The 16,353-nt window shown below is 40.9% G+C and overlaps 1 protein-coding gene across 1 annotated transcript in view; it reads right to left on the reverse strand.

Moving 5' to 3' along the window:
- The window catches only part of DCP2 (decapping mRNA 2), a 46,884-nt gene extending 39,326 nt beyond the window's left edge, over nucleotides 1-7,558 (reverse strand). The window contains exon 1 of the mRNA XM_004420307.3: nucleotides 7,376-7,558. Within this exon, the coding sequence (XP_004420364.1) occupies nucleotides 7,376-7,428 (53 nt within the window). The 5' untranslated portion in view covers nucleotides 7,429-7,558. The remainder of the gene's footprint in view (nucleotides 1-7,375) is intronic.
- Nucleotides 7,559-16,353: the final 8,795 nt, after the last annotated feature.

Here is a 16,353-nt window from a genome sequence, read left to right on the forward strand (position 1 = left end):
CTCAAGATGTTAATTCACATGCATCAGTTTCATCTTGAAGACTATCCCTGAGCCTTCTGATCTGTACCAGTTGTTGTCCATACCTGATACATACCTGTCCTACGAACATCCTATGATGTCCTTTCACTAGCATCCTATAGTTCCCTACACCTCTATTCTATATAGATCTCATGTTTCTTGTACCCTGTCATCCTCCTCCTTAATTTACATCCTTGTTTTCACGAAGTACATCCTCTCATACCTTCTAGAGGAAGGATGCAGGGGAGATAAATATTGAGACATTACACATCTGAAAATATCTTTATCCTCACACTTGATAATTTAGCTGGGTAAAGAATTCTAGCTTGGAAAACATTTTCCTTCAGAATTCTAAGGACAGTGCTCTCTCCTGCCAGCCTCCAATTTTGATTTTTGTGCGTGTGTGTGTGAGGAGGACCAGCCCTAAGCTACCATCCAATGCCAATCCACCTCTTTTTTTGCTGAGGAAGAATGGCCCTGGGCTAACATCCGTGCCCATCTTCTTCTACTTTATATGGGACGCCACCACAGCATGGCTTGACAAGCAGTGCGTGCTGGGGATCCGAACCAGTGAACCCTGGGCCGCCGCAGCAGAGCACGTGCACTTAACTGCTTGCGCCACCAGGTCAGCCCCCTCAATTTTGATTTTGAGAAGACTAAAGCCATTTAGATTCTTAATCCTTTGTATGACCTGTTTTTTCAGTCTGGAAACGTCTATATTCTTCCTTCTGTCCCCAGTGTTCTGAAATTCCTCAATGTCTATTTTTTTATCCACTGTACCAGCCATTCAGTGGATCTTACCTACTCGGAAATTCACATCATTCAGTGCTGAAGGACCTCATGGACTGATCCTCTTATGATTCTTTATTTTTCTCTGATATTTCTTACCTCTGATTCCCACCCCTACACACACATTTTCTGGGAAATGTTCTTAACTTCATCTTGCAAGGCATCTATTGAGGTTTTTGTTTCTGCTCTCATATTTCTAATTTCCAAATACTCTTTTTAATTGTTTAAATTATGTTTTTATAGATTATCCTGTTATTTCACGGTTGTAAAAATCTACCTAAGGAGATCAATGTAGTTTTTTTAAAAAGTTTTCTTCTACCTGCATAATTTGATTCTTCCTATAGCTTTTTTTTCTGTTAGTTTTATCGTTTATCTTAAGAGGCCTATTTCTGATGTTCATATTTAAATGTGACAGATCATAAAGCTATTTAAGAGGGTTGTCAAACTGAGGCACCATTTAAGATGATCAGGCTGAGCCATTTAATTGAGGAACCTCCAACATCAGTATCTTTCCTCACGGGCTAGACAGAGCACCGAGGGAAGAACCTTCCAATCTCCTGCCTGGAGGGTAAAGGCCAGGCTGTCAAATTCTGAGAGCTGAGCAGGAGAAGAGGGCTGAGGGTTTTCAGTATGTATATAGGATGTATAAAGTCACTTCTGCCATTTTTCAATATTATCCTGTTCTGGAGTGGACTGACACTACTCCAGGAGTCTCTCAGGTCACTCAGGTCTACCAGGTCTGCTAAGGCATATACCACTTTCCCTTCTGCTTTACAGTTCCCAAATTTTATTGTTCATCTCTTATTCTTCCTTTCCTTGCAAGTTTATGCATTTAAAATTTAAAAAACAAAAAACTTTACTCTTTTACTAGAGTAGATGTTTGTGTTCAATCTATTATCTTTAACTAGAAATTCTCCTTCATGTGCAGCTATGACACACAGCTATCTACTGGGGCTTTGGGGGGAAAAAATAAATAAAATCTTTAAAAAAAAAAAAAAAAGAAATTCTCCTTCAACAAATTTCTAGAAGACACTAACCACAACCTAAAATGTGGTAAGAAAATGCCTAGGACAAAGAGAATTCCTATCCCATCCCCATCCCAACCCAGAAAAGCCCCAAGCGAAGAAAGGTAAGCTAGAGGATGGGAACGCTAAAAAGGTCTAAAAATGGGAAACAGCAAAGTCTGTTTACGTGATAGAAGAATGTCTACTCCTCTTGCACTCCTTTGACAGCCAGGAGTTTCTCCCACAAAAGAATGGGGGGAGAGGAGGGACAACAACAGAGGCTCATTTTTTTGTGTGTGAGGAAGATCCGCCCTGAGCTAACATCTGCCAATCCTCCTCTTTTTGCTGAGGAAGACTGGCCCCGGGCTAACATCCGTGCTCATCTTCCTCCACTTTATATGGACGCCGCCACAGCATGGCTTGCCAAGCGGTGCGTCAGTGCGCGCCCGGGATCCGATCCGGCGAACCCCAGGCCGCTGCAGCAGCGGAGTGCGTGCACTTAACCGCTTGCGCCACCAGGCCAGCCCCCAGAGGCTTTTTTCTAACTTTAGCAGAAAGGTTTTAGATGTTGGCACCCCAAAGCAAAACTCCCACATACTGGTTTTCAAGGGTCCTCCAGTATAAGAGCCAGCTCCCTATCTACCCACATAAAGGAGAAACCTGTCAATAAGCGCCTCTACGGCCTCATCTTAAATATAAAAAGGAAACCAAGAATCACCGAACAGCTAAGAAAATTCTGGGGCATGACAAAGATTTAAATAAATTAAAAAACTGGCCCTGAAGAAAATACAGTGTTGAGGATATCTCCTAGAACCCTGTTACTCAAAGTGTGGACTCTGGACCACCTGGCAGCACAAGTTTGCGAAGAGAAACAGACATTTTAGTCATATGAGGACTCAGAAAGTTTACTTCCTAATGACACCCTCAAAGGAAATTACTTGAGAATGTGCACCAGCAAAACAAGAATGAAAACCAAGAAAGCATAAAGCATGAAATTCAAGAGAGAATAGATACATCTTGGGAGAGCTGTGAAAGGGAATTCTATGCCAGCTGTCCAGATTGGACTAGGAGACTAGAGGTCGCCAAGAGGACACTTTCCAGGAAAAAAGAATTCTGTAGAATAGATGGTATGATTGAGGGTACAACCGAAGATATAATAAAGGCGCAGATGGGGGAAAAAAAGGCAGTTAGAAACTTCAGACATGTTGGGAGAGGGGGCAGATGTACAAGAGAATCACAGTTCAAATGTGAAGCAAAAAACCAAAACTAGAAAGAAAGACAATCCGAAAAAAAAAAGGGACTTCAGGGCAGGAATCAGGGAATAATGAAGAATGTATATGTTTCTTTCTCAAAAAAAAAGAAAAAAAACTAAAAGGCAGCATCGCTTTGACCAATTTGTAGAATGTAAGAAAGGAGAATTCATTTGGACATCCTCTTTTCAAGATCCTTACAAAGGGACCATAACTATGGCCCACAGGAAAAGAAACACAATCCTACCCAGTGTAGACTTGCCTCTACTGTGAAAAATATGCACAGAGTTATACTGTATAACTGTTCAGCTTTTGCAATCAACCACTAGTAAACAGTACAACAGACTTCATAAGGTTATAAAATGGAATGTAAATATCATCAATCTTAATTTTTATTTTAAATTCACCAGAACAGAAGCTGAGGGAATGTGAGAAAGAAATGAAAGAAAAGATGGGGCACTAATTGCCTCACCTTATCAAACAGAGACTGAAGTGATACTGTCTGTAAGTTCATAAAACAGAAATATAACTTTAAGTATATTACAGTCACAAAGGTAACCAACGGCATGATTTAAAATACTGATATAACTGTACTGGAAGTAGGACAAGGGCAACAGTAGGTGTGATAAACTACACCCTCACCTAACATCTACCAACATATACTAAATCCTCAATCTAAAGTTAACAAAACAAGAAACTGGTGCAAGTATATTTTAAAATATTGAAGTATCCACCAGAAGAATTCAACACAAAACACATAACAGTCTGGGAACAGAACTGGGATAGAAAAGGCTAGGGCAAGAGACTGTTGCTTTTCATTTATAAATTCGTCCGTACTGTTTGATTTTTTTTAAACCTTACACAAGTACAGCTTTTTAATAGTTAAAAGCTGACTTTTTTAAGAAACGTTAAAAGAAAAAGGAAATTTTGATACACGAAAATTACACTTCAATGCTTTCATGCTGTGAATGCTTTTGATCTGTTTTAAAGATTTAAAAGTGTGTGCGTATGTATATATGTATACAGGAACAGCTGAAATAAAATGCTTTCCACAATAATTTGTTATGGGAAAAATTTTTCCACCTCACAAAATGTCATCTTTTCAATGTTCCCACAGATAGAAAAAGGTTTCAGTAAAATTGAACACTAAAATGGCAAGCTAAAGATGAGCACAAATTATTTAATTAACCTATGCAATCACCAAAATAGCAGCAACCTTAGTTGCCAGAAAATACCTTTCTCCTTTTAACACTAGAGTGGCCTCACCATTTAATTCCTAAAGGAGCTTTAAAAAAACTCCAAGCAACTTCTTTAAAAGAGAAAGAGCTTATCAAAGTGTAGTTTTCAGTCTTTACTTGTAAAACATGCTTTTCAATTCTTTAATAAGCTAATTTAAATAGTACTGAAAAACTCTGTATCTGACTTTTAATGTCAAAAATCATGGTGCACCAAAGGCAAGTATCACCATAAAATCATGCACATTTACATTTTTATATACACAAACATGTTTTATTATCAAGCAATTTTTGTTCACTAGAACATCTTAGACGATAATCTTCCCTTCCTCTCCTCTAATTCCATTCCACCCAGAAGTAACCAGTGTTATCAGTCTGGTGTATATTCTTTCAGACTTTTCCTGTGCATACACACACACATACACACACAAAACATTTAAAAATTTGTTTTAACAAAAGGCATCAAATGACTAAGTATTACATTCAATAGTATATTGTGTACACCTTTTCAAGACACAAATATTATCCCTGTTTACTGTTTACTAACTGCCTATGGCTGCACAGTATTCCAGTAAATGAAATGTTGCATATTAAACCACCTGAAAAGTAATATTCCATATCTTAACTTATAAGCAGTCTAACAATTACAAAGGCACATCTTCGAAACTTAAGTGCTCTCATTTTTCACATCAAAATCAATCTCAAGTTTCACATTTCTCCAAAACATATTAATATACTGACTGAAGTAGGCAAGATTAGCAGGAATATGTAATTGATCAAAAATCAAAAAACTCCTTAAATATACTAATAATAAGCAGAATTGAGGGAAATATAAAAGGAGTAAAAACAAGTCAAGATCAAACTCATAAACCAAGAGATACTTAAAAGAGCAAAGCAGCGCAGAAAAATTAACCATTTTCAACTTAAGCTTTATTTTTATAGAAATTAAACATAAATTCTAAGTATAAACATTTCTGAAAAAGCCCACAATCAAAAGCCTGAACTGTTAACATTAAAAAATCCTTAAATTAATAAAGATATTATAAATATTAACTTGAAAATGGCATTACTTTTAAAACCTAAAGTTTTAAGAAATGGTTATTTGATTATTAGTTTATCAAGTAGCTAGCCCTAATGTTTAAACACATCATTCTTATTTATATAGCCAAAACACAATAATTGCAAAAAAAAATTTCTTAAAGGAAAAAAAATGTTACTCTATTCCAAAAGATTTGTATAGAATAGCTTAAATACACTCACTGGAAAACGAAGTAAGAATCTTGAGCACTCAACAGATGTTTAACATTCTGTTTACAAAACACAACCATAATTATTTTGTGAGTAAACATGTCCCACACATAAAATCAATCACTTTCATAATGGTTGATACCAGTTCCCTAAATGATGAATCCTCCATAATATACAAAATAAATCTCATATTAGTAGGAAGATTGGTTTAGATGCCTAAAAAGTATAAAATCACCTATTTTTTTCCAAATCAACCTGTATCTCTATTAATCCATATATAATTATTGCTCACCTTTCCAAATAGTCATCTTCAATTTTTTTCTAACTATAAAATGCACATCCTTTTAAAAATCTTGGAATGATGAGTAAGAAAATAAAAATCATAATCCCACCTTTGGTACATGTTCTTCTAGTCATTTATCCACAGACATACAAACATCAAATCTCTTTTTTTCTTCCAAAATTTGGGATCATAGAAAGTGTCTTTTAAGTGGTTCATTTGAATCTATCATATGCCAAAAATTATAATCATACTATCACCAAAGAAGTACACTGACATTAATTCTTATTAGTTGCAAAATTAGTCTACTTACGTATTCTACGTGTACTTTTATGAGGTATAAAATGCTAGATTTGATTTTCTATTACATCCACCTGGCACTGGAGAAAAAGTACAGGCATTGCAGAGAAAAAGGTCTAGGTTTCAAAGCTTGATTTTCTGACTTACGATTAATGTGACCTTGTGTAAATTACAACCTCTCTGAGTCTGTCAGATGAAAACGGAAATAACTGCACCTACCAAAAAAGACTGTTCTCCAGGATTAAATAAAATGATATATGTGAAGGGAGCACCCAGTGCCTGGCACACAGTAGTAACTCCACAAATCTTAATTCTTTCCTTCTCATTAAAAAAACAAAAAAAAGCGTGGATGCGACATTACTAAAAGTCAGACTTTTAGACATAAATACTGTAACTATCATTGAAAAGGTGTTATTACTCACTTGCAATTAAAATTATTTCACAACCCACTTACGCCCAGCGACAACTCAGAGTATTACTTCACCAAAAATCTTACGCTGGGAAAAGAAAGAATTAAGTCCGTTTTACACGTGTTTGGTCATCCGAAATCACAGCTGACAAAAGGGAAGAATGCAGAAAATTTCTCTTGTAAAAGTATACAACGAGTTAAAATCTTGCCCTCGTGAATCTTTAAAGATAAATAAGAGATGAAAAGCAACTCCAGACTTTTTTTCCTGCTTCCAATAAGTTTGGGGGTGAACAAGACAGTAATCCTTTACAGCAACTTACAGAGAACGGCACGGACGTGCAGGAAGACACGTGGGAAAGGGTAAGTTTGAAAAGTGCTGAGTAGGTCCGGGGACCTGGGATTCTAAGACCTGAAATCTTGGGGTCTTCCCACAGAATTGGGGAATGAGACGGAGGGAGGAGGGGGAAACGGTCTGTGAAAGTCAGAGAGGCAGAAAAAGCAGTGGGAGGGGGAGGGGGCAGCCGAAAAAAGGCTCAAGACCCAGGCTTTGGCGAAGCAGCTTCGTTTGCGGGAGGGCAAAACAGTTGGGGAACTAAGAAAATGAGGAAATTCCGGTGCTCGGCGAGGAAGGACGGAGGCGGGCGTGAGAAACAGGGAAGCTGCGGCGGAAGAGGGGTGGTGTCGTCGGGGAAAAGGGTCGACGGGGGAAAAGGGAGGGCAGGACCGGAAAGCGAGGACGAGGATGCGGGCGGGCGGGGAGACGGGAGGCGTCCGGGGTCGGCGAATCGGAGAGAAAACCAGGAGACTCCACGGGGCTGGGGCAGCGCGGGGCGCCGCGGTACCTGCAGAGATCGTCCAGGACGCTGCCGGGAATCTCCACCCGTTTGGTCTCCATGATGAGGACCCACAGCAGGAGCAGTGCATCCCGGCTCCGCGCGGCCGGGGACCGAGGGTACGGCACGGAGACTCCGGCTCGCCGGAGAGCGGACAGCGGCGACGGCGGCGGCGGCGGCTCGGACGAAGAGAGCGGGAAGGGGCGGGACCCGCTCACTTCCGTCCTGCTCCCTCAGCCCTGGACCCCGCGGCTGGGCCGAGGCGTGGGGCGGAGCCCCGGGAGTCACGCCCCCTGCTCTGCTTGAAAGGCTCAATGGGAAGCTGGAGAATCGGGAGCCTAAGCAAGCTAAGCCAATGAAACGCTTCTTTATTGGTCCGTCGTCTCCAATCCGTCTTCAAGCTGCTCACCAGCTACTCAGAAAACCAACTTCCCGCCGCCTTTGACTGAGGCCTGGGGTGGACTTGCGCATGCGCACCATGCCTCCCTAGCTCTACTAGGAAGTCTGGAGGGCTCAGGTCTTTGCTATAGAACCCGAGACCGACATCCGGGACTTCGGCGTGACGCGTACGTCCTCTCTGCGACGGAGCCGCCGCTCCTGCCTCTGCAGGGCACACCCCCGCGGGCGCTTTCAGCACGGGCGTGCTGTCATCATTCCGTCACCAGGTGGTCAGCACACATACTCACCGCCGCCCCCACCATCTCCAGGCTGGGAGCTGTGCCTCCTTTCACAACAAACCTCTGAAGAGAGTTGTGATTTTTGTGGTGGCCCAGTGGCGCATGTGAAGACAAGGACTTTATCCCAGTATCTAATATCTAGTGAGATATCGGAAAATATTGATTGAACCTGAAGTCGGGATTCTGCATTCCACCTCCTACACACTCGTACCACTCCAACCGCTAGTCCTCATTCGTTCCTCATCTTGCTAATGGAGTCCAATACATTTGGGATCCTTGGAGAAACTCTGGATCCATCTATTCTTCAACTTCCTCCTTTTATATCAGACCAACAGGCCCACACGCACACCTGCTTACAAGGAGTTTAGTCCCTGCTACCATTTAATCTCCCATCTTCTCTCTCAATTTTTGTCCAAATGTCCACTGTCTTTACATCAGGTTCACATTATTTCTCCTCACTAGTGCAAGAGCTGCCTACATGGTACCTCTGCCTAGATTCTTGGCCTGTAAAACTGCCCAAGTTTTGTTTGTTTTTTTGAGGAAGATTGGCCCTGAGCTAACATCTGTTGCCAATCTTCCTCTTTTTCTTTTTCCTCCCCAAAGCCCCAGTACATACTTGTATATCCTAGTTGTATATCTTTCTAGGTCTATGTGAGATGCTGCCTCAGTGTGGCTTGATGAGCAGTGAGTAGGTCCATGCCCAGGATCCGAACTCACGAACTTAACCACTATGCCAGCAGGCCAGCCTACCCAAGTTTTGTTCAGATATGAGCAGGTTACTATCTTTTCAGCTTCTAACAGCTCCCCTACATCAGCTTCTGCGTTATGATCAAGCCCAAACTTGATATCAAAGAGCCCTGTTACCATATATCTCACTCACCTCTTTTCCATCTTTGTCTTTTTGCTCTTTATTGGAGAATTCCTCAAATTTATCTTCCAGCCATCTATAGAGTTTTTACTTTTCTTGATTTCTCTTTTTTGTTCAAATGTCCTTTTGTTGTGGTGTCATAGCCTTGCTTCATAGATTTCTTATCCCTATGAAGATATTAATAATACGTTTTAAAAGTTTTCTTCTTTCTGAGTAGTCTCTTATTCCTCTCAGCTGGTTTTTGCTATTAATTTGGTCTCCATCTACCATATTAGAAGTTTTCTGGTGCTGCTCAACTATTCACTCACATTTAAGAGTAGGAAACTGAAAAGCTGGAGTGCTATAAAAGCTGATTGGAAGCTCCCAGCAGGAGGGCAGGACTTGTTTCCTGAGACCTTCACTGTGGGATGATCTGGCTGGGCTGTTGGTTGGGAACACCTGGCATTGGTCTCTGTAGGTCGTTATTTCCAGCTGCTCAAATTCCATAAAGAGAAAATCCAGGCCAAACTGGAGGTCTTCTGGGAGTCAAATAGGGGAGCACAGGCTGGAGTATTCTATTTGCTTTATTCAGTCCCCCTGGCACAGTACAGGGCTAGTTTGGGTTTCCTAAGAAGCAGGCCCTGAGACAAGGATTCGAGAGCATAGTTTATGTGGGAGGTGATCCTGGGAGAGACGGGTAGCAGAGCAGAGAAACGAGTCAAGAAAGTGGAAAAAGCCAATAAGAGGATAATTATCAAAGAAGCTATTAGCACTGTGACTAACTGGAGCTAATCTCACTGGAGAACTTGGGAGGCCAGTATAAAACGCACACCTCAGAGTTATGCCACTTAAGAGGTGAGGAAGACAGAATGTTTACATACTAACTTCCATCAGCCATTGGGTGAGGGCTGCTCCTGGGGCCTGCACCCCAGCCTGCCACAGGGGCAGCAAGGCAGGCTCTGGTGGCCAGAAAAGCAAAGAAATGCAGATGCTAGCAATTGGAAGTCCAGGCAGCACGGTGTAATGAACTGGTAAGGGTGAGGGTGAGCCCTTTCAGTAGTTCTATTTTGCTAGGTGTGCGTTCTATCTGTCCTAACTGAACTTATTTTCTCTGTCTGGGGGACACTTTAGTGGTTGTTTTCCTTAGTTGTCTACTTGGAGCTCAAATCTGGTTTTTAGAGCACTCTAAATGATGGCAGTGAAACAATGGTGGAAGGCAAAGTGGTTTTTAACCCCAAGGGGCCGATGGTAAAGAAATGAGCAGGTTGCAGGGCCCCTGCTGAAGGACGTGGAGGAAGTCTTCCTGCTCCCTTATCTCTTTGTAGTCTCCCAGCTCAGTGGCAGCTACACAACTCCTTTTTTGGCCCTCAGGAGCCAGGAAGTCCCTGAACTCTCACACAGTGCTAAATCAATCTGCCCTACAAGGAGTTCCAGAGATGTCTGGGGGCAAGCATCTTCCAAGCTACTTTCCTGCCCATTCCCCACCCCACCGCTGCCTCCTCCCACACATTTCTAGTAGCTGGGCTGGTGCACAGTAGAGCAGCTGTTATGGCACTCCTCTGAGCCAGGACTTCCAAAGAACCCAAGGCCTCATTCAAACCCAGCGGTCCACACACCCCAGAGCCTGTGGCTTGAGAAAGGCAGAAATTTGGAGTTTGGAGTTGAGGAAAAGAGAGATGCTGAGTTCTGAAATTATAATACTGACATGATTTTTAAGATTTTATTTATTTATTTATTTTCCCCCCAAAGCCCCTGTAGATAGTTGTATGTCATAGCTGCACATCCTTCTAGTTGCTGTATGTGGGACGCGGCCTCAGCATGGCAGGAGAAGCGGTGCGTCGGTGCGCGCCCGGGATCCGAACCTGGGCCGCCAGCAGCGGAGCGCGCGCACTTAACCGCTAAGCCACGGGGCCAGCCCCTGACGTGATTTTTAAATAATTGGGTTGATCAAAATCTTTATAGTTTTAAAATATCCTATCACATTTAGTCTTCATAACTACATGGGATAGGCAGATAGAGATTAATGAGGCTTATAAAGATTAAGTGACTTATAAAGATTAAATGATTAAATCACTGTATGTAATGGAGCCAGGACTAGAATTCAGTTCTTCTGAACCCACAGCAGGAATTCTGCTTTAGGGAGAATGACACAATAATAATTGTTAATGTCTGTACAGCATATTATAGTATAAAATTCTTTTCAAATACCATAATCCTTAGAACAAAACAAGTTGTCATAGAATTCTAAAAAGAAATAAACTTGCTTATTGGCCTCTCCCAGCTCAGCTGAGCTCCTGACAGCTCTGGCTCCGCTTCTCCACAGGTCTTGCAGCATTGCGCTACTCCATGTGTTCACTTTATCTTCAGGATAATGGTGAGATGGCCCTGGTAGTTCCACACACCATATCCTGACCTGATGACATTCAATAAAAAAAGAGAAGGAGAGAGAGCTGGCAGGCGTCAGAATGGCTGATAAACAGCAAGCCAGAAATGAAAGGGTTAAACCTTTAATCACTTACTGTTGTGGTATGAGCAAGAGGTTAAAACCAAACCAAGTGTGACTCCCTCTGTTCTATTCTCTCCATGGAACAGAGCACTGGTCACGGGTCAGGTGGATCTGCACTGGGGATGGTCTCACTGAACAAAAGGCTGCAACAGGTTTATGGACCCTGGGGAGGGAGGGCGTGAGAGGGAAGGGCTAGGAGTGGAAAAGTACTCCTCCTGCCCCCATAAGGAGGTCTCATCAGAGGAGCCTAAAGAAGATCTCTGCCCCTCAGAGACTGCAGTGCACTGGCTGTGCACCAAGTCTGGTTAGGGAGGGCAGATATTCCCCTGTGAGGACTGCCAGGTAAAGCTTTTGTTAGTACCTATGGTTAGGCCTAAAAAATCCTACATAGGTTTTTAACCACAAGCTAGACTCCTCAAGAACTGCTGGAGTTGAGTGAACCCTGAAGCCTGTCCTACCTCTGAACCTACATGAACCCATACATTTCTTTTTGTTTCGGCCAAAGCTTTCTGTTACTCTGGCCCAAATCATTCCAATTGATATGCTGCACAAGCCATCCAACGGCTCAGATCGGAAACCTAAAAGTGAACCTTGATTTCTGTCTTTCTCACACATTACCATGTCCAATCCATCAGTAAGTCCTGTCCAGTCTGCCTCCAAAACATATCTAAGATCCATTCTTCTCCACCTCATCTTTCCCCACTTTAGTCCCAGCCACCTCATCTTTCACTTGGACTACTTCAGTATGCTCCTAACTGGTCTTCTGTCTTCCACTCTTGCCCCATTTTAATCCATCCTCCACATAGCAGCAAGAGTGATCATCTTAAAACATAAATTTGATCACATCACACACCTGCTTGAAAATCTTCATGACCTTAGAGTAAAATCCAATTTGTGTGCGACGGCCTATGAGACTTTACACGATGGGGCACCTGCCTATCACTCTGGCTTCATGCTACATCCCATCTTCATCTCTCTCCCACTACACTCTAGCCACACTAGTCTTCCTCTGATTCATCGAATACTCCGAGCTCTTTCTGCATACTATTCCCTCTACCTGGAATACTGCCCACCCGCTTCCATAATTCCCTCCTTTTTATTCTTTACGTTCAGATTAAACATCACCTGTTCTTCCCTGACCACTGTATCTAAACAGTATTACTGTTATCTATCACATTTTTTCTTCGTACTATGCTTCCTCAATTTGACTTTTTTTCCATTTTTTCCCTCTCCCTCACTATGCTATAAGTTACAAGAAAGCAGGGATATTTTCTATATTCTTCATTGTCCCCAGTGTTCAGAATGTCTTTGTCATATGGTAGGCACTCTATAAATATTTGCTAACTAAAGAATAGGCAAATGAGTAAATTATCACCAAATATGTGCTGAGGTTACTGAGGATGAGGTGATGAGACGCAAAATCTTAATATGAGTAAGCGTGAATCTCTTTAAAAAAACGTGAATCTCTGCTGAGAAATCTGTTGGAAAAGATGAAATCATTCTAGCTCAGATGGGTTTTTGTTACTTTCACCAGAGTCCTAATTAATATAGAACTCACTTGCTCTCTCTTTCTCTATGTGTGTGTGTGTGTATATATATATATATACATATAATAGATACATATTATATAAATATACATAATATATTTATAAAATATATAATATACTATAATACATATAAATATAAATAATATAGTAAATATAAATGTCAATAATATATAAATATGTAATATATAACTATGAATGTTAAATATAAACATATATATAAAACAACTTTAGACTCTACAATATCCTCCTTTCCTTTTGCCCTCCCCTCCTGCTCCTCTGTCATGTCTAACTCCCCTACTCTGATAGGTTTGCCCAGGATGGGAGGAGGCAGTTGAAAGGGGGCAAATGAAGTTGTCAGGCCCAAATGAACAAGCTCTAATCTAGTGGTAAATGACCTTCTTTTGCATAAGGGACAAATCAGGAAAAAGAAAATTGTTTCAGGATTTTTCTTTTTTAGAAATAATTTCTTCTTTTTTTTTTTTTTTGTGAGGAAGATCAGCCCTGAGCTAACATCTGCCAATCCTCCTCTTTTTGCTGAGGAAGACTGGCCCTGGACTAACATCTGTGCCCATCTTCCTCCACTTTATATGGGACACCACCACAACATGGCTTGCCAAGCAGTGTGTCAGTGCGCGCCCGGGATCCGAACCAGCGAACCCCAGGCCGCTGCAGCAGAGCGCACGCACTTAACCCCTTGTGCCACCAGGCTGGCCCCAAAAAATAATTTCTGAAGTTTTTAAAATAAGAAATATAATCTCTATAATCTCTATAACACAATCTCTATAAAACCAGAAATACAATCTCTATAATCTCTCTATACTATAAACTCACTAATAAGAATTCTCTTATTAATTCCCTGTCACTGATGAAGGGATTTTCTTTTTTTTTTTGGTGAGGAAGATTGGCCCTGAGCTAACACCTGTTGCCAATCTTCCTCTTTTTTTTTTTTTTGCTTGGGGAAGATTGTCCCTGAGCTAACATCTGTGCCAATCTTCCTTTCTTTTGTATGTGGGATGCTGCCACAGCATGGCTTAATGAGCAGTGTGTAGATCTGCACTGAGGATCTGCCTCAAACCCCGGGCCGCTGAAGCAGAGCGTGCGAAAGTAACCAGTATGCCACCGGGCTGGCCTCTGAAGGGATTTTTTTTTTACTAAAATTTCAGAAACTAAATTATTAACATAATTACTATGTTAAATCTTTCAATAAATATTGTTGAGCAAGGCATGCTGGAGGCTGGTTTTTCTTTCTTTAACTGACCTTGTAAGCAACTTAATTGGAAAGCTGTTTGTCTCACAGCATCTCTTACACTGAGTTCCTTAAAAGCAGAGGTTCTGTTGAAACAACAACAAACAAATCCAAAGTACTTCTCCAATCACTCATTATTAAAATCATTGACTCAGTTTGGCCCCATAACTCTATTCTACACGATCTACATGGGGCTTATAGTCCACAGTTGGTCCATCACTCTCCAGACAGAGGCCCACCTGTGACAGGCCTGAGCAGCCCTAACTGTTCCCGGAATATACAAGGAAACCAGAATCCAAAACACCAAAAGTCTGTTTTATATCTACCAGCAGAGGGTGTCCGTTCCTTTTTTCCATTTTTAAATTTTACATATTATTGCTGATTCATGTTTTTAGCATAAGAGCAGGACTTAAAAACTGAGCCTTTTGCTATAGGCAGGACTCCACTTCTAAGGAGTTTGGGTAATTACATTATTTTCTGGTTAAATGATTCAGATCTCTGAAAAACACTTTCCCACATAATGAAACCTCCCTCTTAAAGCTGGCCTTCTCATTTCTATTCTGTAGTCACATAGCACTGCCAAATGGTGATACCATCTCACTCTGTACATTAGTTTTATAAAATTACCACAGACTTGGTGGCTTAAACAATACAAATTTATTATCTGATGGTTCTGTAGGTTAGAAGCCCAAAACAGATCTCACGGGGCTAAAATCAAGTGTTGGCAAGGCTGTGTTCGCTACTGGAGGCTCTAAGGGAGAATCAGTTTCCTTGCCTTTTCCAGCTTCTAGAGGCCACCTGCATTCTTTGGCTCATGCCCCCCTTCCACCATCTTCCAAGCCAGCAATGGTAGATCAATTCCTTTTTACATTGCATCACTCTGACCTTCTTTCATAGTCCCATCTCCTTGTGACTCACTCCTTCTGCTTCCTCTTACATTTTTAAGGACACTTCTGATTATATTGGGTCCACCCAGATAACCCAGGACAGTCTCTCTATCTTAAAACCAGCTGATTGGCAAACTTAATTCCATCTGCAAAGTTAGTTCCCCTTTTCCATTAATACTCACAGATTCCAGGGATTAGGAGGGACACCTCTGAGGGCGTTATTTTGTTTGTCACACTCTGTATCCTTGCTCTGTAGCCTTTCTCTATGTCCATCCACTCCCTCACTTCTGTTTCCAAGAATCATTGACATACAAAATTTGATGGTATCTGAAAATCGCTAGTTTTAGTAAGTTGAAATTATAGAGTTTTATCTCCTTTGTTCATTGTGCATAGGATTACCCAGTTTAAGAATGGCCCTTATTTAAGAGTAAAATAACCTAATGTCTGGGATTTGCTTTAAAATAATCCACCAGGGGAAAAAGTTGCAAGGCAAATAGATAAAATAAGGTTGGCAAAAGGGTAATAATTGTTGAAGTTGAGTGATGGGTACATGGAGTTTATTTATATTCTTTTCCTTTGTGTAGATTTTCAAATGTAATAACCATAAATAAACCATAATAAAAAGTTTTAAAAAATTGAGACCTTCTTGCAGAGAATTCAATTGACTTTTCCTCTTCTTGTTTCTTTAGTATTTGAGAGTAAAAATTGATAAGAATAGTCAAAACTGCATACTAAATATGTCACTGTTAAATGCACTAATTTGAAATGCAATTGACTTAAAAAACTTTGTTGAGATATAATTTACAAAGAAATGCTGTCGACTTTTTGTAAAATTAAATTTTTAGTTTGAGAAAATTGTAGATTCGTGTCTAGTCGTAAGAAGGAGAACTGGCATACTCTTTACCCAGATTCCTATAACATTTTACAAAACCATAGCAGGATATCACAACCAGAATATTGACATTGACATGGTCAAGACACATAACATTTTCATCACCATAAGGATCCTTCATTTTCTGTCTGGGTGTCAAATATTTATTATATATTCCAAATGAAGGCTTTTTCATGACTTTTACATGCCTTCCTCTCAGCTTTGCTTAGGAACTTAGCAATTGCTTAAAATGACCAAAACCTATTTCTCAGAGCTGTCAAACATACTGCCTGATATAATCCTAAAATTGTATTGACTAAATTTTAGGAACCATAGATAGACTAGCAAAGTAAATGCTCGAATAAGGGATTGAGAACAGTGCACAGGATAGCAGAGAGGCATCCTG

This window comes from Ceratotherium simum, chromosome 4, assembly GCF_057802395.1.
Source record: "Ceratotherium simum simum isolate JZ-2026a chromosome 4, ASM5780239v1, whole genome shotgun sequence".
Taxonomy (NCBI): Eukaryota; Metazoa; Chordata; class Mammalia; order Perissodactyla; family Rhinocerotidae; genus Ceratotherium; species Ceratotherium simum.